Source organism: Crocodylus siamensis, chromosome 6, assembly GCF_052110815.1.
Source record: "Crocodylus siamensis isolate JL-2025a chromosome 6, ASM5211081v1, whole genome shotgun sequence".
NCBI classification, from domain to species: Eukaryota; Metazoa; Chordata; order Crocodylia; family Crocodylidae; genus Crocodylus; species Crocodylus siamensis.
Genome location: NC_143400.1, coordinates 93,035,505 through 93,056,305, shown reverse-complemented (window position 1 = coordinate 93,056,305; position 20,801 = coordinate 93,035,505). Strand labels below are relative to the sequence as shown.

Below are 20,801 nucleotides of genomic sequence, written 5' to 3'. Positions count from 1 at the left end.
GATGTGAACAACACAACACAACTTGATCATCATACGGTAGATAAAGCCCTGGGGAGATTTTTCAGGGTTCAAAAGGGCTGTGACTAATTTTACATAGAAATTCTAGTACCATGAGCATATGTGGCTTTCTGTCCAAGAGGTCAGTAGCTTAAGTGCATCTCTTGGGATGTGCACTTTCCTTCTGGAAGAAAAGACTGATGAGACCTCCATGAGAAAAGCAAATGGCATTTAATTTAAAAAAAACTGGCCTGCTCTTTGAGCTCTCCAGATGCAAACCAAAAAGAATTTTAAAAAACTGTGCTAACTAGAAAAGCCATCTTTTTTATCATCAACCTACATGCCACCTTTTTCCTCTTTATTTTTCCTTCCTCCGGTTCTCCTTTCTTAGAGTATTTGCAAGAAGGAAGCTTACTGACACACTCTTTTCCTTTGCAGGATGCCTTCTGAAGGCTCTTCAAGTCAGACACTTTTTTATATACAGGTAAGATAGTTTTCCCTCGGCTGTATGGGTTTATGCCCCATTGTAGCAGGGCTGGAAACTCTTGCCCCTCTACCCCCTTCAGCCACTGCTGCCCCCACTACCAATTCCCCCTAGTAAGAAGAATCAGCTGCCAAGTGAATTGGCAAGCGCTGCCAATTGCTGCCTACAATCAGTGGGGGTGTCGTTAGCCACAATTTGCATGTACCACCCCTCCCCCTAAGGGTGATGTGCCCAACACTTTCGAAAACAGTGGCATAAGACATGTAAGCAGAGAAAAACTGAGACTGCCTAGCGCCAGGACAAAAGAAAGAATCGGGGGGAGGGGGGGGCTGTTTCATGTACACTACATGACGCAACCACAGTATGTTAGATGGAGCCCCATGCAGAATATTCCTCCCTCCTCCACACTCCCCGGCTCACCTTGAAATTAGTAGAGACCTTGTAAGGCAAACATCCATATACCCGTGCGCACACACACAAACACCTTGTGCAGCTCTGAGATCCGCCAGGACTTCAGAGTTTGCACAAGAGAACATAAAGTCAAGCCACAGGTTTGACATGAAGCTATCAAATTCTTATAGGATGATAGGATATTGGATCTTATAGGATATTGCTCAAGATTAAAGGTTGCAACATTGAGCCCTCTAGTTTCTCTATGTTCACTTAGAAACTGAACAAAAACAAACCCAAAAACAAAACAAAAAAACCCCAAATCAAACCAACCAAGCAAACCAATCCACAACCAAAAGGAGTGACAATACCTGTAACTTTCAGATGGCTGCTTGGAGTTTAACTCGTTTAATGGAGTTTTTAGTGGATCCAATTTTGCTTAGTTACTGAATCCAAGAGCTTAGCGCCAAGAACAGGTAGACAATGTGATCTGATTCAAAAACTTTAGCTGTTGAAGTAATAGGGATCCCAACATGGTAGCCAGCAAAATAAACCAATCCCACCCAAATGAATTGTGACAGCACTAGTAAAACTTGTACAATTCTACACAGACCTTTCATTTGGTGAAGAAATGCCACGCATGTTGTGCCTTTTAAACGTGTCAAAACATATTAAGAAAAAGGGCTCCTCAAAGTGAAGGGTTTCAAGCTGATACACAAATCTTCACCTGGTCATCAACAGGGAAATGAAGACAGCCAGCTATTTCTCTTACAGGAAGAGAAACTGAGATAGGAGATCCAGGTTAAGTGAAAAGATGGCACCCGAGGTCCAGCTGCAAAGCAATGTACACACCACAGATAAGAAATTCTAGGAAGCCCTTCATGTGTTGACTAGTGGCCAAAAAAACCCAAAAAAGGTTGCCGATGCCAAGTCTGTTAGCTAATGTGGTCACCCGAGGCAGCTCACAACTGAGCTGCTGTAACCTTTTCTCCTTAGCCAGAACCCGCTCCAGTTCCTTCGGTGCTTGGACATGGACCCAGCCAGTTCACATGCAGTTTCACTTCAGCCAAGAGAACAGGGATCTCGCCACTCCTCCAGGAACGGGTCAGGAAGGACAGGTTAAAAATCCTGCCGCTTCAATGGGGCCAGGTGGTCACCCTGGACACTAGGCTCCGAAAACATTTTTACTGTGGAGAGAGTTCAGGGGCAGGGGAATGTGGAGGGCAGGGGTTAATATTTGGATTGTGTGCTTTTTCCATCACAGGCTATAAAAACAGCAGCACCTTTGCACTGCTCTAGCACTCTGCACCCTGGAAAAAAATGCACACTCGGCATCAGACCACGGCCTGGACAGAATCACTTCTTCCTCTTCCTGTTTACAGGTTTCCTTCCAATTGTCTTCGAGTGTAACAGCACATTTTTCATCTTCAATTTGTTTTTCTTTTTTTCATAACACACTTCATTCCTCACTGCCCTTTTGGGAGCTGTGAAAGTTATCTTGGCTGGTTCTTTCCCTGTAGGGTCTGGAGGGCTGCGTGTGGGGGCCATCTGGAAGTGGCAAATCCACAGTGAAAGTCAGGAGAAGGTTGGAAAAGGAAGGACTGGTAGGGGCAGCTAGGAGCTGAAGTCCACCAACTCACTGGGCTGTGGCAGTGCTTGAAAATTTGACAGCCATGATTTGGGGATCTGGATGCTGTTCCAAAGAAACGGATGGGCGGTTGTCCACACTGCACTTTTCCTGTTTCAATGTGACAAAAATTGCCATTTCACTAGCTTAATCGTGTCTGAAGATCCATGTTGTCACCACTTTTTATCACGTTAGTCATTTTTTATCGTTGTAATTTAAACCACCTCCATGGGAACATCTGCTTGCAAAGTTGCTTTAATCACTGCCAGTCTGATCAACCTAATCTCTGGGTTACAGCCCTACATTGGTAGCAGGTCTTTCATTTGTACAGGGGAAATGGTTTGGGGTACTCAGCCCCATGAAATCCAAGGAAGTAGATTAGATGACACAAAAGGTCTCTTCTGGGTATAATACCACAAGTCTACACACTCTTTTCCTATGATTTTGTTGTTGTTGTTGTTAAGAGTAATTCCTCATTTACCTTATACAGTAGACCATAGCCTAACAGCATGATTAGCTTGTGGACTGGCTCCTTGCCATAGGCAGTCTCACAGTAATTACAGAAATTGCTTTGCAGAAAAGTACACTGTTCTTCACTGCTTTTCAAAAATGTTAGCTGCTAGGAACAGAGAGGTCCATGGTAACCAGTGTAAAAAACATTAAAATTTAGCCCTGGATCTGGTGGAAAAAGGAGTCTCTCACTGCAGAGAGAGACAGGTCACACTAGGAGATCAGAGAAGAGACAGGCGTGGTTTGGCTCACTGAAGCAAGTCCCATATTTCAAAGTTTACTAAACAAGCCTCAGCTAGCTAGTCTGTATACTGTATGAAAGAGAGAGAGAGTGAGATAGAGAGGAAGGGAGGGAGGCAGGCAGGGCTGGCTGGAGAGGACAAATGCTCTTAGCAAAGAACTAGAAGTCAGCTGAAAGTGAGCTCAGGTAGAGCCAATGTCCAGAAAGAGAAGTGACAAAGCAGCATCATTGAGATGTGGGGGATACTTGAGATTTCAATAGCTCTGGTTGTTTTGCTCCTGATCGTGATGTTTCTGAAGTTGCAATGGGCATGTAGATGGCTTCCTCCAGGACCAACTCCCCTCCCCATTATCGGAAACTTGTGGCTGCTGGACTTTAAACTGCAGCGGGAGACTCTTGCGAAGGTATTTATTTTTGCAGAAATCTGAAGTAGAGATTTGCCTGACTGAAGTAGAGGGGTTCAGCTGGATTGCAATAAGAACTGCAGAGAAATCAGCTAATCAGTCACAGGGTACGCTCCAACTTAACTATTACCCAAATCCAACATCCCAAGGATGCAGCACTACTGCTGCAATAATTATTTTCAAAAAAAGAAGAATTACAGACTGCTACTCTCCTTCTTGGTTTTAACTACTTTTCCTTTCTTTAACATGTTACACCATCAAAATATGTATTTTTGTAATTTATAGACTTCATCCTCGCATGCCCCATGTGTAAGTAGCAGTGAAGATCTGGTCCAAAACCACTGAAATCATTGACAGTTTATCCACTTGATTTCACTGGATTTTGAATCAGGCCCCAGGTTTGTTTCCAAAGTTTTTCCACAGCAAATATCTTGCTCTGCCAGAGGTTGAGTGGTCGTGGCTCCGCTGGTATTTCTTCCTGTCCATGAGTGACAATGGTTAACAGATACAGGAGGACTCAGACATCTTCTAAAAAAAGCAGTTTATTATAATAAAAAACATTTATTATACTGATTGTTCAGATTCACTCCCTGCTGTATTTTGTGTTAGAGACTCATCCAACATAGCATACATGGTAAAACTTTCTTTGCCAGAGGCACTGGAATCAATACCACTGGAATATCTCCTGCTTGTGAGAAATCTGGTCTCCATTAGCAAACCAGCTGTCCATCCAAAACTGGCTTGTTCCTGTTTATCAATAATAAAACTTTGGAATGGCTCAGTAAATGATGTTTAAGATAGGACTGGAAATATCATAAACTTGTTTTACTGACTGCACTTGAAAAACAGCTTAAAAGTAACAAAAGTAAGAAATCTACTTCCAGCTCTGTTTCAGGAGAAAAAAGAAGCCTGACCTGGGAAAAGACTATTAAGAGAAAGATGACAAAATTTATGGGGAAACAATAAGAAAAAAATCTAGAGTTCAAAAATAGTTCTCTGCCTTCACGGAGGCCAAAAGGAAAGCAAGAACGCATGCTGGGCACCCATACACACATCCATTGAGGCTGCTTTGACGTGCTGTAATTACAGCATTGTCAGAACAGACTTGATTAATCGAGTCTACTGGAGCATGCCAATTACTGCGCTCCAGTGTCATGTGTATCAGCATCCCTGCACTGAATATTGGTGGCAAGGTGCTTTAACTAAAGCTTGTTTGGCGAGTTTTAGTTAAAGCGCCCCCGCCACCATTTTTCAGCATGGGGATGCTGATACACGTGATGCTCCAGGCGCTTTAATTAAGAGCGGCTCTCGGAGGCACTCTAATTAATACCCCCTGTCTCTCCCGCCTCCCAGAGCACATGTATAAAGACTCAGAGAGTCTCATTAAATGAAAGGAAGATGAAAGAAAAATATGAAATGGGATCAAGCTGGCTTTTTTTCGCTTTCTCTTAGAGATAAGGCATATGTTCGCAGAAGGTCTTTGGTTATTTTTTGTGGTGGATTTCCCTCTTTTGGAGTGATTCCAATTCTTAGTATCCACATGCCATGAGGTGGAGTAAGACTGGCCTTCCACAGCCAAAGCAGGCCATAAAAGGAGTCAGTAAGTGGCCCTGTAGATTCAGTGGGAAGTATCACTTATAGAAAACTCCAAAAAGATTAATTTTAAGATACCCATTTATCGCTTTGCAGCTTTTCTAACATATGTTTATCTACTCTCCAGTTAACCAACATCTATGGAAACATCTACACAGTGTGGATGGGACAGACACCTCTAATTGTACTGAATGGCTACAGAGCTGTAAAGGATGGCCTTATCTCCCATTCAGAAGAGACTTCTGGACGGCCTCTTACCCCTTTCTTCAGGGACCTGATGGGTGAAAAAGGTACTGGATATTACTCTATGTTTAGGAATGACATTGAAACATAAAGCTGACGTTGTAAGAATGAAAAATTCTTTTCCATTGATGAGGTTCGCAGCAGAGCAGGATTATTTAGAAAAACAGGTAAAAACAAAAACAAAAAAAGTTTTACACTACCATATTTTCACAACACTCCACTGACTGTATTTGCTTTCTCTATTGTATTTGAAGGAAAATTTGCCTGTATAAATTGACCACACACTAGCTTCAAGAAAAATAGACTCCGTGTAACAAAAACCCACCCCGTAACTGACAAGTGTTCAAAAATCCAGTTAGGAAATGAAGCACACTTGAGACACTGACAGTTAAGCAGTCCTGTCCTCTCCAAACACTGTCACCCTGGAGTTTCTGGGGATAGGTTTGGAAGATGAAACTAATGATGTTAGAAACTCATGTTGCAGATCTCAATTCAAATCTGTAACATCTATCAGCATATGCTCTTATTAGAAAAATGTGGCTTAATTTAACCGTACCTTTTACTATATAAAGAATTTCCCTTCTTAGTAGTAGTATAGACATGCTCCTCCTTGTCCGCAGGCATTTTCCTAACAAGTGGTCACACCTGGAAGCAGCAAAAACGTTTTGTCATGACGATTCTAAGGAGCCTGGTGCTCGGCAAGAACAGTCTGGAACGTCAAATACAAGAAGAGGCCCAACGTCTGGTAGAGGACATTGCAAACGAGAATGGTAAACTAACTGAAAGACTGAAATTTAATGCTGTTCCCTATACTTAAGTCAGGCTCCAACTGATACTAAATTGAAGAGCCCCTCTGCTCCATAAATGACACAGGGTGGGACTTGACAGCAGTGGAACTGTTCATGAATTGCCTAGTTCAATGGAGAATTCAGAAATGCCAAGTCTTGACTGTACTAACTGCAATTTGAAATTGTGTGTTTAAATACAGGTGCTGAGACAAATTTTTATTTCTTCTTGTTATCACTCTCCTATTGGTAAGCAGCACGTTTGTAGCAATCCCAATATTTAGGTTGCTTAACACTATCAGTTGCAAAAGATTGCTGTGGACTTTGTGCAGGAAGATTTAACACCTGCCCTCTATGGCCACAGACAAAAGTCCATCTCTGTCCTCTGTATAAATCACCCTTCAAGTATTTGAAGATTTATCAAATCCCTCCTTAGCCTTCTCTTCTCTATTTCCCCTGTAGTGAGGCCAATGACATGTTTCATTCAAGCATGTCTTCTAAAATAACATCAAAAGCTAGACAGCATGGGCTGTGTGTGAATACACACAGCGAGGTAAAGGAGGGTACTCGACCGCTCCACAGTAATTGCCTATGTGGACTTCTTAACTGAAACTAAATGTTAGCTTCCAAAACTCCCATTTGCTGTTCCAGTCTCAGTGCCAAAGCGTGCATATTTGGAGGAGGCAGGGGGAAGAAAGCTAGTAACATGAACCACAACTTTCTGCAAAGAAAAAAAGCTTCAGGTCAGAGAACAATATACACTAGCCACTCCATAACAGTGCAACAGTCACAGGGATGTGTCACCTGGGGCAACATAAGAAGAGCACAGCCACACATGGCCAACCAAAAACCCCAGCACCCTATCCCAGCACCACCACCAAAGTAGAACTGGGGTAGCCATGTAACATACAGCAACACACTAACCTGGAATAAAGACTTGAATCGGGGAGTGACAGGTCCAAGCCTCTCTTGAAAGGTCTAGTGAGCGCTGCGATATACCACGCGGCATCGCTTCTGCCATGCACAGCTAGCCAACACACAGGGTACTCCCCAACGTCTCCGTATAGCAGAAAGAACTAGACTAAGCCACTTCAGTCACAAGGCTTGAACCTTAATGACCATCTGCCTCCCCTACAAGTTGGAACCAGCTTTTTATTGCTATAAGCTAATGCAATTAGTCCTTAAGTGGCAATAGTCTGTGCTACAGTGCTGAAGGGTCAGGGTTCAAAACTAATGGAAATGCACACTGCTACAACATAAAATAGAACATGTTTTATATATATGCCTTAAATAAATATAAAATTACACATTAAAATATGTTATTTAGGTTGCGAAGTCAAGCATGAAAATGTATGAAATAAGAATTATGGTGACCTACATTTTAATTCTGCCTTCTTGTGTAAATGTATTAAGATAGTCTTTAATTAAAGGACAAAAACTGCTTTTTCCGTGGGACCTTTGCTTTATGCTTTGCTTCATTTAAGCTGGCAGAGTCAGAAAACAAAATTAACTTTATACGCATAATCTTACATCGGGCATTTCCTAATTTTTGAGTGATTTATTTTGCAACCTGAATGACATTTTAATGCATTTTTAAGTGGGTAATATCACTTTGGATTAAAGCTAGATATATATCAAATGAATAATGCACCTTGCAGTTTAATGATTTTATTTTTTTTAAGTGAGTATCTGGAAATAGTCTACTAAGGTTCATCCAGTGTCTACTACAATCAGTCAGTTTTTCTATCTCCTTTAGAGGTAACTGTATCAGGGCCCAACTAAGAGGCTAGATATGTGCGTTTTAAAAATGTAGTTTTAATCTTAAGCTGGTGAACCAGGAGTTTTCCATTCTGTGGGGCAACTATTATTCAACATTTTCCTTATAGCATAAACCTCAAGCTATTTCTTTCAAAGTAAACCTGAGGATTTATGCTGCTGTTCCACTGAAAGCCAGAGGAGAGGAAAAATGCAATCACATTACACAAAGCGGTTCACAGGTCAGACCCTGGAGAAAAAGGAAAATGCAAAGTATGTTCCTCCAAATATATACTCAGTTCTACCCTCCCAGAGAACAGGAATGGAGTGAACAGAAATATGTCCCAAAAACCTCCTATGCAGGGATGCGCAGCAGCTGTTACACCGTAACTACTACATGTACATGATCCTGCGGTGATACCATGGAGCTAAATCACCCCAAATGTGACCCTAAATGAGGCAGTTTTGAGGCACCCCCCTTTCCCTTTTGAAGCTACTACAAATACATGTTCGTCTACACCATTATTCTTTTGTAAAATGTGTTTTTTTACCTAGAAACAATTCAACTTTCTGTTCAGTGCACAACTACTAGCATTGTGCAGGCTTCTTCATGCACCTGATTAATTTTCTGCACCACAATGGACAGGATCTAACACCTGTCATCTTCACAGGGAAACCCTTTGATCCCTACACGCCCATTGTCCATGGTATCGCAAATGTGATTTGTGCCGTGGTTTTTGGACATCGCTTCTCCAGTGAGGATGAATCCTTCAACAGGCTGATCAAAGCCATCTATTTTGTGATCTACTTTCAGGCAACTATCTGGGGCAGGGTGAGCATTCAGCTCTATCAGCTTTAGCTGTGCTTCTGGGTAAATACTAGATGAGCTAAAATTCCAAAAATATAGACTCTGACCAATGGCCATAATTTCAAAAACCATCATGCAAGATTTTTGCTTATGAAGCAATAAATGTACCCTCCATAGATGCATTTTCTTTACAGACTATAATCAGTGAATCAAATGGCTTACGATTTGAGCTACTGCTATTTTGAGTTACTGCTGTTTTTAAATAGTAGATTTGCTACAGGGGTGGGCCAAGCTGCAGCAGGGGTGCCATAAGTAGCACGGGCAGCCTGTGTAGCACGCAGCAAATTGGGGAAGGAAGAGGCAGCACAGCGGCAGACAGGAAAAGCACAAAGCAAAGCATCAATATCAGGAAGAGAGAACAGGACAGGGAGCAGAAAGCAGAGCAGCAGCTTGGGCAGTGAGCTCAAGGCAGGGAGCAGAAAGCTAAGAAGCAGATTGAGTAAGGGAAAGGGATCAAAGTGGCACTCAGGGAGAGTGTGGGGCTAATTGGTGCCATGCCTACCCAGAAGGTTGACCCCTGCTAATTTAATGTATTTCAAAATCAAGAAAGGCTTAGAGAAACACTTATGTCTGGAACTGGGTTTCTAAAGGCTTCCATTAACGCCAGCATAAACATTTGATTGTTGAGAGCTTGGAATTGGAAACAGAATCTAAACATTCAGGTAATAAAAGCTAATCCTTTGAAGCCCTGTCCTTTTGAGCAGGATTCAGATGAATCATGTGCTCCAAACTAACCCCAAGATGTGATTTTTCCAAATATTAAATTTTGGGTATGGACAGATGAAACAATTATGTAAAGTAACTCTTACATCTCCAAGTTCCTGTAGCAATACATCCGTAGCAAAACTGTTGCAACTTTATCTCTGTTCCGTGCACACGTTGCAAAGTTTTCGGTGCCCATTGCATCCTCTCCATCAGACATTTAAACCGATCTTCAGGTATATTGCATACGGACTGCATTTTTACTTTTCAAGACCAAAAGGAACCATCAAAGACTCTAATTTGACTTCCCGTACGATACAGTTCATAGACTTTCAATGTGATGAAAGAGTATTTTTCTTTGGTTGATTCCTTGGCTATACCGATTTTCTAACCTTCTAGTACTTGGTGACAGTATTCTTAGGTTGTGAGAGACCTTCATGCAGGGAATCTTTAGAAATGTTAATATTTAACTGTGAGACTGTTGGACTACAAAGTTCTGCTGGTCTAGCTATGTTGATATCAAGACAATAAAAAAGCACAGCCCCAGAGACCAGGCAAACTCTGTGCGGAGGCAGCTCTCCCATCAAAAGGAGGCTATTGTCATTCAGGGGAGCTGGTACAGCTCTGACAACAGAAAAGTTCCTGACTTGCCAGACACCACAGTGCAGTCACCATAACTAAAGCGGCAGCAGCCCCCACAATGTAGATCTCATCTAAGTGAAATTTGTGACACTTCTACAGGAACTTTCTCTTTTGATAATTCCTAGGGACTGAAACCTTCTAAGTCCAGGGGTGGCCAACCTGCAGTGCAAGTGCCACAAGTGGCAGATGAGGGAGGGGACAGACAAAGCAGCAGCATAAGGCAGGAAGCAGAGCAGGAGATCAGGCAAAGAGCAGAGAGCAGGGAGCAGAGAACAGGAAGAAGAAAGCAGAGCAGCAGATCAGGCAGGGGAAGGTGATCAAAGTGGCACTTGGGGGAGGGGGAAATTTGTGGCATGCCTGCCAAAAAGGTTGCCCCGCACTGCTGTAGCCATTAAAGACACAAAGCATGGGCAGAGTAAAAGGAAGCTTCCCACAAACGACTGTTTGGCAGTGCGTCTCAAGTGTCTGGGAATGAACCTCTGCAAAGAGTTCGAGGATCATTCAACCCTGGTAACTACTCAGTCCTCAGTGTTTTTATTAAGGAAAAGCAAGTGACAATAATTATCAGTATGGTTTATAATACAGGGACTGTATCTACCTGATAAGAAACTAGGCTACTTAGGTTATTGCCACCAATTTATTTCATGTAACATCAGTTCACATATTTCAATCAAAAACAGTCTAGAATTGACTGCTTATAGCAGGGACTGGTGGCCACCAAAGGCCCAAATGATGGATCTGGCCCATGGGGTCACCAAAACCAGGCCACACCCAGGGGCTTCACCTGTCCCATGCCACACCACAGCTGGGCACCAAGGGGCTTTTGTGGCTGGGGCTCCACCCTTGCTGTGCCATGACTGGGCAGTGGAGAGCTTTGCCTGTGCCGCCTGCACCTGGGCAGCAGGAAGAAGCAGCAATGACAGTGGCTAGGCCCTACCATTAAGCCCACCTTGGACCTGAGCTGAGCCATGCCAGCCCACTGCCAGTAAAACGTTACTGGCCATTGACTCAGAGAAGAAATTAAAGGTTTCACATCCCTACCAGAAGCATAAACCCTCCACCTCACACTTTATATTTTCATGACTCTAAAATCAGTTGATTTCACTTAAATTAACAGACCTTGCCTATATTTTACCTACAGATGTACGATGCTTTCCCCTGGTTCATGCATCGCTTCCCAGGACCTCACCAGCAAGTGTTTGCATACAATGATTTTATGCACAGTTTAGTTATGAATGAGGTCCAAAGTCACAAGGAGAAATGGAAAGCAGACGATCCACAGGATCTCATTGACCTCTACTTGGCCCACATTGCAAAAGTAAGTGCCTGTATTCTATATTAAACCAGCTTCTCCTTAGCTTTATTGCACAATGCAAATTTTACTGAAGGACAAAATGAAATGTTATAAATTAATATTCCAGTTAATTTAGGAACTGGAGGAGTTTTTTACTTTTATCATATGCATACTTCATAAGTTTTCGTCAAGCCATGTGTCGATTAAGACATGGCCAGTCAAACTGCTTTAAATGCTTCTGCTTTTCTTCTGAATGCCCCATGCAGAACAAAGAAGACCCCACCTCCACATTTAATGAAGATAACATGGTTCAAACTATGGTCGATCTTTTGTTGGGAGGCACAGAAACTACAACTGCCACCCTGTACTGGGCACTGCTCTACATGGTACAATACCCAGATATCCAAGGTGGGTGAAAGCACATCAAAAAGACGCACGTTATGTAGTTTGTACAGTGTTACAAAACAAATATTAGATGTAACTATCAGTGAGCTGTCAACTAAAATTACCTGCTAGCAATGCACATCGGTGCTAATAACTGATAACCGAACAGCAGTTCCAAAATGTGAATTTAATATGTGGAATGTAATTAAGGAAAACACGCAGTTTTCCCACCACCTCCTGAAGAAGCAAGGCTAGCAGAGGCTAGACACCAGCAGCAGGGACCTGAAGTGACTGCTGTCTACCTGTCCAGTAGTAAAAGTAGGAGAGAGAGAACAGCAGGTTGGAGAGGTCATTTTACATGCAAAATATGCATGTAAGCCTACCCAAAACACTTTTCACTGCCAAATTAAGTGGGCATAGCAGACAAAACTTTAAAACATGTCTAACTCTTACATGTCTTTATAATGTTTCCGACAAAAATAAGGTAAAAACAATGGGAGTGTTAATGTGCCTCATTTCAAAGAGAAATCTCTTACTCAAGTTGGGAAGTGAAGCCACTGCTGTAAAAGTTAATTTAAAAGAAAGGTGCCCTTGAGAGATTACCTTGCACTCACCCAGGGAAAACACAATTCTCTGTCTCTCAAAATCAGCTTTGAATCAGTGCAGGGATCAAACCACACTCCAAGGCATTTTGTGACAACACATCCATTCTAAAAATCCTGGGGTTGAAGAGCAATAGAGCAAGTCAAATTAGCTTTTTTTTTTTTTTTTTTTTTTTAAGAAAAAAGAAAGACTGGTGGGGTGAAAGAAAAAAAAAGGAAAGAAAAAAGGGATGGAAAATATTTTTCTGTAATAAATATAACAGAGTACTACTTTGCAGGAAAAGTCCAGAAAGAGCTAGAGACTGTTCTGGAACCCTCCCAAGTAATATACTACAAGGACAGGAAAAATCTGCCTTACACAAATGCTGTAATTCATGAGATCTTACGCTATAGCAACATTACTGCTGTTGGGACCCCCAGACAGTGCGTGAAGGATGCCACAGTGCTGGGGTATCGCATTGAAAAGGTAAAAAGACATTCTCCAGGTTGATAACCCTTGCTGCTACTTGAAGTCTTTGCATTATGTTCAAGAACATGATTTCATCATCATAGTCATGGAAACCATAAATTTGATGATACCTTATGATTTTCCCAATCCACCCAGCCAATCAGTCAGAAGGGAGAATGCTTTGGATCATGGGACATGCAGTTCAGCCAGCAATGTTGGCCCAATTTAAAAATGGGGGCGTTAACCCTCCAAACTACAATTCCCGTGTGGCAACGTACCACAGTAAGCAACACTTGGTGGGGTCATTGCTTAGCTCTGGTACAGATGCTTGGTAACCTTTATACAAATAGTGCTTTTGCCACCCCAGAACAAACATACCTCAAACACAAAATTTATTAAAAATGAACATGCCCAAATCATAGCACTGGTTACAGTACTCTACTACCTACTCTACAAGCCAAGTCAGGAACCAAGACACCGCTATAGGAAATGAGCATTTCCCAGATGAGTAACAAAGAAACCTATCCCGGCACCATAAAACTCTCGCCCTGGCTTCAGGCCAACTACATGAGGTGGACAAAGAAGATGGACTGGGTAGGAGTAAATCAAACAGATGAGGAAACAAACACTGTGCACAAATCTGGGCTTGACACTTGCCCAACTGATGCCAGAGGCGAGTGATTTGTAGGCATCACAGTAGTGAATATATTCCAAGGGGACAAAGAAAATATGGTAGGGGGCTTTGTAGATTTTGACCAGCTATGTTTCGCCCCAAACAAGTGTTCAGCAAGGAAGAAAATATACAGGTGTTTGAAGGAACACCAAATGATCAGGAAGCAAATGCATATAGGAGATAGGAGCTCAGCAGACTGGTGGATTTGATAGAGATACTGTAAAGTAAAATGCTGTCAAGCCAAGTTCACTTCATCAGATGTTGTGAATGGGTGTGTATAAAGCCAAGTTTAAGGAGAGGACTGCAGAGCCACTGGCCATTATCTTTGAAAACTCGTGGCGATTTGGAGAGGTCCTAGGTAATTGGAAAAGGGCAGATATAATGCCCATCATTAAGATAAAAAGGAGGATCCAGGGAACTACAGACCATTCAGCCTCACCTCAGCCCCTGAAAAAATCATGGAGCAGGTCCTTAATGAATTCACTTGTAACCTCTTGGAGGAGAAAAAAAGAGATCAGGAACAGTCAGCATGAATTCACTGGGGCAAGTTGTGGCTGGCCAACCTGATTGCCTTCTATGAGGAGGAGATCGGTTTTGTGGATGTGGGGAGAGCAGTGAACATGATGTCCCTTGACTTTAGCGGTCTCCCACAACATTATCCCAGGCAAGCCAAGGAACTACAGGCTGGATGAATGGTGTGCAAGGTGAACAGAAAAGTGGCTGGAGCATTGGGCTCAGAGAGTGGTAATCATGACTCAATGTCTAGTTGGCAGCTGGTATCAAGTGGAGTGCCCCAGGGGTCGGTCCTGGGGCCGGTTTTGTTCAATGCCTTCATCAAACGCACCCTCCGCAAGTTTACAGATGACACTAAGCTGAGGGGAGCAGTAGATGCAGAAGGGGGTAGAGCTAGGATTCAGAGTGACTGAGACAAATTGGAGGATTTGGCCAAAAGAAATCCCATCTCATATACAGTCGCAATCCGGTATAATAACTTCAAGGTCCTTCTCTGTAGTAATACCCTAGCCAATCATTCCCATTCTGTATGTTTTCCTTCTTCAGTGTGGTACATGGCACTTGAACATACAAATCCTTGAGCACAGTTATCAAACTAGATACAAGCTCATCGTACAGTAATTTTACCTAGGCTGCATTCCTTTAGCTTACTTGTGGGAATGTCATGGGAGACGGATCCAAACACTTAATAAAGCCAAGGTGGACCATATCCACCGGTCTCTCTGCCCCTCCCCCTGCAGCCATAAAGCTTGTTACCTTGTCAAAGGAGAGAGAAAAAGAAAGAGAAGAGATCCCATGGAATTTTCTCACTTTGCAAAATAACATTTGGGAACAGTATCGTCCGTGATGACCCTTTAAAAGTAAGCTGATAGAGGGAAAAGAGGTTTGGAAACCTGAGGCTGTAACTTCAGCTGGTGTTAAAAGCCATAACTCTCCAGTTGTCAGTGAATCTTACGCTTATTTCCACAAGCTAAGAAACTAGCCCTGCATTTTTACTTAGGTTACAAAGACCGGTTCACAAACAGAACATAATTTTGTGTTTTTACAGGGTACAATTGTGTTGCCAAACTTGCATTCTGTTGTATACGACCCTGAGTACTGGGAAACCCCTTGGAAATTCAACCCAAATCACTTTCTTGATTCAGATGGCAACTTTGTGAACAATGAAGCATTCTTACCATTCTCAGCAGGTAATGCACTGTTGTCTGAATCCTCCTGATACGTACACCTTGAGAGAAAAGCAAAATAAGTTTTTGGTTTCTAAAGTTAAATATGCATGTGTGACAGGCAAGATCAATCGACTAACAGCAGCAGGGATTCAAGCCAAGTGATCTAACGTAATACATTTAAGGATAATAAACGTAGCATAAATATAATAAATACAATCGTTATGCGTTTAGCTAGAACTTCATACCTATGTCTGTTGAAGCATACACGTGGCAGAAATCTCAATGGTCAAGTGACTTCATTGCCCTGATGACCCTGATATTTGAACACCTCATTGTTCTGGAAACACTGATCCTCAGAGCTGCCCTGTGAGGTCAGGAAGTGATATTGCCCCCTTTCACATGAAGAACCTAGAAACAGGGAGACTACCGGACACAATACAGCACCACATAGCAATACCTGATCTACCTCTGAACAGGATAGCTTCTCAGCTGAGATTACATAGCTTATCACATGAATGCAGTTCTACTGTTTCTGATATCCAAGGTAATTCCTTTAGAGGTAGCCTAACTAAGAGCTAACTCATTGTGCCACGGTAACATAGCTTATATGATCTGCCAAAGGTCACAAAGGAAGCCTGTGGGGGTGCAGGATATTAAAGATGGGTCTCCCAAGTTTTCAGCTAACACTTTATTCATGAGCTGATCTCCTCTTAACCCAGAGAGCAGATGAATAAGTGTTTTCAATAATCAGGTTGGAAAGAAAAGCAGCGCAACAAAGGGACCAGGTCGTAGTTGAAGAATTAACTGTAAAAATAAAAAGAATAGAAAGATACTGACAGTGCGTCCTGCCCCACGGACAGAATATCAGTTGAGCAGCAATACAAAAGTGGACTGAGGCACAATATAAGCAATAGCTTAAATGCAGCTGTGAATGGTCAAAACAGCTGGACTGCCTGTGGACACAGGGCTTCCTACTCATGCTTGTAGGCTGGCTGGTCTGTAAGTCAGCTGGATTGTTTTAACTGCTTGGTGTGTCCATTCCTAGCTTAAACCATAGTAATTTGCCCCCGGATGTAATAGGAAATAAACTGTAGTGACAGAACAGATGGATGAAAGAGTTACAGCAGATTAAGCTTAACAAGTCAGTTTTTCTGTCCTTCATGCTATAATTGTTTCATCTGTCCACATACCATAAATCTGGAGCAGTAATAAAAGCCAATAGCACACTAGAACACATATATAGGAACCAGATTAAACAGAGCAAAGCTAATTTTCAGTAGCAGCTGCCCCAATTGCCTTGCAAATCCTACATTCATGTATGCGAAGATAGAGGGTCTTACCTGCTTTGCACACCTACCTGTCCATCTACTCATTCGACTGCAGGACAAGCTAAGTAAACATTTTAAAACTGGACATAGGATTTTGGGGGGAGATTTACACAGCTAATACAAAGAACACTGCAAGGTATCTCACAATGCATTTTGAAAGCAAACTGACAACTTAAGCTATCGACATGAGTTGGAGTCGTACATCTTCATGATTCTTTTCCAAAGAACTAAGGACACGTCACACATGCAGCGAGATGCATCACACGTGCTCTGACATGCTATAATTACAGTGTGTCAGAGCCGGCTCGATTCATCAAGTCTGCTGGAGCTTGGTGATCACTCTCGTGATGAGTTTTAGTTAAAGCACCCCCACTGCCATTTTTCAGCACATGCTGATACATGCTGTGAAGCTCTGGGTGATTTAATTAGAGCCACCATGCTGGCTGTTGTTCAAAATCCTACCCTTTGCAAGCTCCTTGATGAATTTTTTCCAGGATTTTCCCTGGGATAGAAGTATAGGAATTGGCCTATAGTTGCCTGGGTCCTCTCTCCTCCCCTTCTTGAAGACGGGCACAATATTAGTCCTCCTCCTGTCTTCGGGACCTCGGAGCACCACCAGTTTTGAAAGTTTCGCCAGAGGTCCCATGATGATTTCGGCCAGCTCCTTCGCACTCTCGGATGAAGTTCATCTGGTCCTGCTGACTTATAAATATCTAACTTTTCTAACCGATCATGCACCAGCTCAATGTCAATGGTAGGAAGGCAGTCATTCCCACCGTGCCCATTCAGAACCTTATCTAGTATGATTTTCCCCTTAATTATATTCTCTCTCATGAGGCAACACCAATTCTTCTCTTGTAGAGTAATTTGGTTAATCCAAGAGACTATCAAGAGAAAAATCAAGATGAATTTTGTTTGGAAATTCTCCCTTCTTTGACTTACTCTTTGCAAATATTTGTAATTTTCTTCCCTTTCCTTATGCAGGGCATCGTGTATGTTTGGGGGAACAGATAGCAAGAACTGAGCTCTTCATCTTCTTCGCCAACCTGCTGAGGGCATTCACGTTCCAGCTTCCCGATGGAGTGAAAAAAATTAATTTGGGCTACATTTTAGGAGCTATACTGAAGCCACATCCATATAGGCTCCATGCTATTCGACGCTAGTCTACCATATACCACAACACTGAGGTGCTTCTTTCATACGTATAAAAAACTATTGCAAGTGTATTCAGACATATGGTAATAACTAGTGGAAAGAGTAATCTAAACCATCTGTACAAAAAATAGCATTTCAGCAACTAAGATTTTAAACAAGAGATCTGTGAATTGTCATGCAACACGTACTGTGGAAATCCATTCACTAAGATGTTAGACCAGGGGCGGGTGATTATTTCAGCTGGAGGGCTGCATAATGAGTTTTGGCGAGCTGTCAAGGGCTACAAGGGTAGCCACCACGGGACAATGCCTGGGCCAGGCAGGACCCCCACAGGCCGGCCAAAGCCCCTCGGTGGGCCAGATCCAGCCTGCAGGCCAAATTTTGCCCACCTCTGTATTAGACTATGTTAAGAACAGGACAAAGGTAGCAGAAAACGAAATGACATCAAGCAAATCAGTTATTCAATCCCAGTACCACTGCGCAATACTCCAGATGCAATAATTTGAAACTTTAGTGTGCTGTGATCCAGGCTCTCAGAATTATTTTTTCCTTCACAGGCTTTTTGCCTTTTTCCAGAACTTAGGTTCACTGGCCTGTAGCTCCCAGCATCCCCTCTACAGCCTTTTTTAAATATGGGAGTTACACCCTCCAGTCCTCTGGTACCAAGGCTTTTAGTGACAGTTAGGAGTCCAGAAATTTCCATTCTTGAGCACCTTCAGGTGACTGCCATCAGGTCCTGATGATATGCTACTGTTGAGTTGATCAGTTGCCTCTATGGCCTCATCTACTGACCCCTCCACATAGGTCCACTCCATTCCCTTGAATCTGGAGAGGACTGAATCTGGTGACGGGACCGTCTAATATCTTCCAGTGAAGGCAGATACAAAGAATGCATTTAGTTTCTGAGCAATTGCCCCCTCATCCTTTAGCACCCTTTTCACACCCTGATCATCCAAAGACTCGCCTGGCTCCCTGGCAGGTCTTTGGCTCCTAATGTACTTAGAGAAATGTTTAGTGTCATCTTTTGTGTCTCTAGCAAGTTTCTCCTCAAATTCTCTTAGTTTGTCTTATTAGTTTTACATTGCTTTGCCAGTGTTTATGTTCTTTTTTATTTTCCTTGTTAGGATTTGACCACTTTTTGAAAGAAGCCTTTCTCCTGTTTACTGCCTCTGTAATTCTGATATTAAACCACGCTGGCTTTCTCTTGGTCCACTTTTTTTTTTTTGATTTGTGGTATGCATTTGCTCTGTGCCTCCAGTAAGTTGCTCTTAACGGGTGCCCATGCTGCCTGCAAGTTCCTCACCTCCTTAGGGGCTCCTCCTCACTTCCATCTACCTAGCTTCCTCATTCTGGTGTGGTCTCCTTTCCTCATACTATTTATGCTAATAAAAGTTGGGCACATGAATAAGCTCTTGCACAATCAGGGTCTCTCAACCACAGTTCTTTGGAAATCCTCTTTGGGCTTGGAAAGGAAATGTCACTTTAGGATTACATCCTTGTCTCCTTATTTCTTCATTAAACATGCCCTGGTTCTCTGCACAAGCATGCTGATGCATGCACTTTACTGTATTTCAGATCCAATTCCTTTTTTTCATTTTACAAGTTAATAGAACATTACTCAACTATTTATTAAGGGAGGAAAATGACCTTTCAGAACTAAAGAAATTTAACTGAACTGCCAGCATCTGGTAAAGGCACTCCTAGACACTCTAAAGTTTATGACCAGGTCACAAAACGCCTCGACGCAGGAGGAGGGGTGGATGTCGTATACTTGGACTTCAGGAAGGCCTTTGACACGGTATCCCACCCCATACTGGTGAACAAGTTAAGGGGCTGTGACTTGGATGACTGCACAGTCCGGTGGGTGGAGAATTGGCTGGAGGGTCGCACCCAGAGAGTTGTGGTGGATGGGTCGGTTTCGACCTGGAAGAGTGTGGGCAGTGGGGTCCCGCAGGGCTCGGTGCTTGGACCGATACTCTTTAATGTCTTCATCAGCGACTTGGACGAGGGGGTGAAATGTACTCTGTCCAAGTTTGCAGATGACACTAAGCTATGGGGCGAAGTGGACACGCCGGAGGGCAGGGAACAGCTGCAAGCAGACCTGGACAGGTTAGACAAGTGGGCAGAAAACAACAGAATGCAGTTCAACAAGGAGAAATGCAAAGTGCTGCATCTAGGGAGGAAAAATGTCCAGCACACCTACAGCCTAGGAAATGACCTGCTGGGTGGCACGGAAGTGGAAAGGGATCTTGGAGTCCTAGTAGACTCCAAGATGAACATGAGTCGGCAGTGTGACGAAACCATCAGAAAAGCCAATGGCACTTTATCGTGCATCAGCAGATGCATGACAAATAGGTCCAAGGAGGTGATGCTTCCCCTCTATTGGGCGCTGGTCAGACCGCAGCTGGAGTACTGCGTGCAGTTCTGGGCGCCGCACTTCAGGAAAGATGCGGATAACCTGGAGAGGGTCCAGAGAAGGGCCACTCGTATGGTTAAGGGCCTGCAGGCCAAGCCCTATGAGGAGAGATTAGAGGAACTGGACCTTTTCAGCCTCCGCAAGAGAAGGTTGAGAGGCGACCTGGTGGCTGCCTATAAGTTCGTCAGGGGGGCACAGAAGGGAATTGGTGAGTATTTATTCACCAAGGCGCCCCTGGGGGTTACAAGAAATAATGGCCACAAGCTGGAGGAGAGCAGATTTAGATTAGATATTAGGAGGAACTTCTTCACAGTTCGAGTGGCCAAGGTCTGGAACGGGCTCCCAAGGGAGGTGGTGCTCTCCCCTACCCTGGGGGTATTCAAGAGAAGGTTGGATGTGTATCTAGCTGGGGTAATGTAGGCCCGGCACTCTTTCCTGCTTATGCAGGGGGTCGGACTCGATGATCTATTGAGGTCCCTTCCGACCCTAGCATCTATGAATCTATGAATCTATGAAAGTTCTACATAAATTAGGGGTTTGGTGCCCTTCGTCTCATCTCCTGTTGCCTCTCATACTGC

At 43.1% G+C, this 20,801-nt stretch overlaps 1 protein-coding gene across 1 annotated transcript; it reads left to right on the top strand.

Moving 5' to 3' along the window:
* The first annotated feature begins 2,568 nt into the window (after positions 1 to 2,568).
* On the top strand, positions 2,569 to 18,996 carry LOC149863195 (cytochrome P450 2J2-like). The gene is made up of 9 exons (XM_090051679.1): positions 2,569 to 3,653; positions 5,374 to 5,536; positions 6,110 to 6,259; positions 8,701 to 8,861; positions 11,383 to 11,559; positions 11,802 to 11,943; positions 12,800 to 12,987; positions 15,204 to 15,345; positions 17,637 to 18,996. The coding sequence occupies exons 1-9, from the start codon at positions 3,483 to 3,485 to the stop codon at positions 17,813 to 17,815; spliced, it is 1,473 nt and encodes a 490-aa protein (XP_089907805.1). The 5' UTR covers positions 2,569 to 3,482; the 3' UTR covers positions 17,816 to 18,996.
* Positions 18,997 to 20,801: the final 1,805 nt, after the last annotated feature.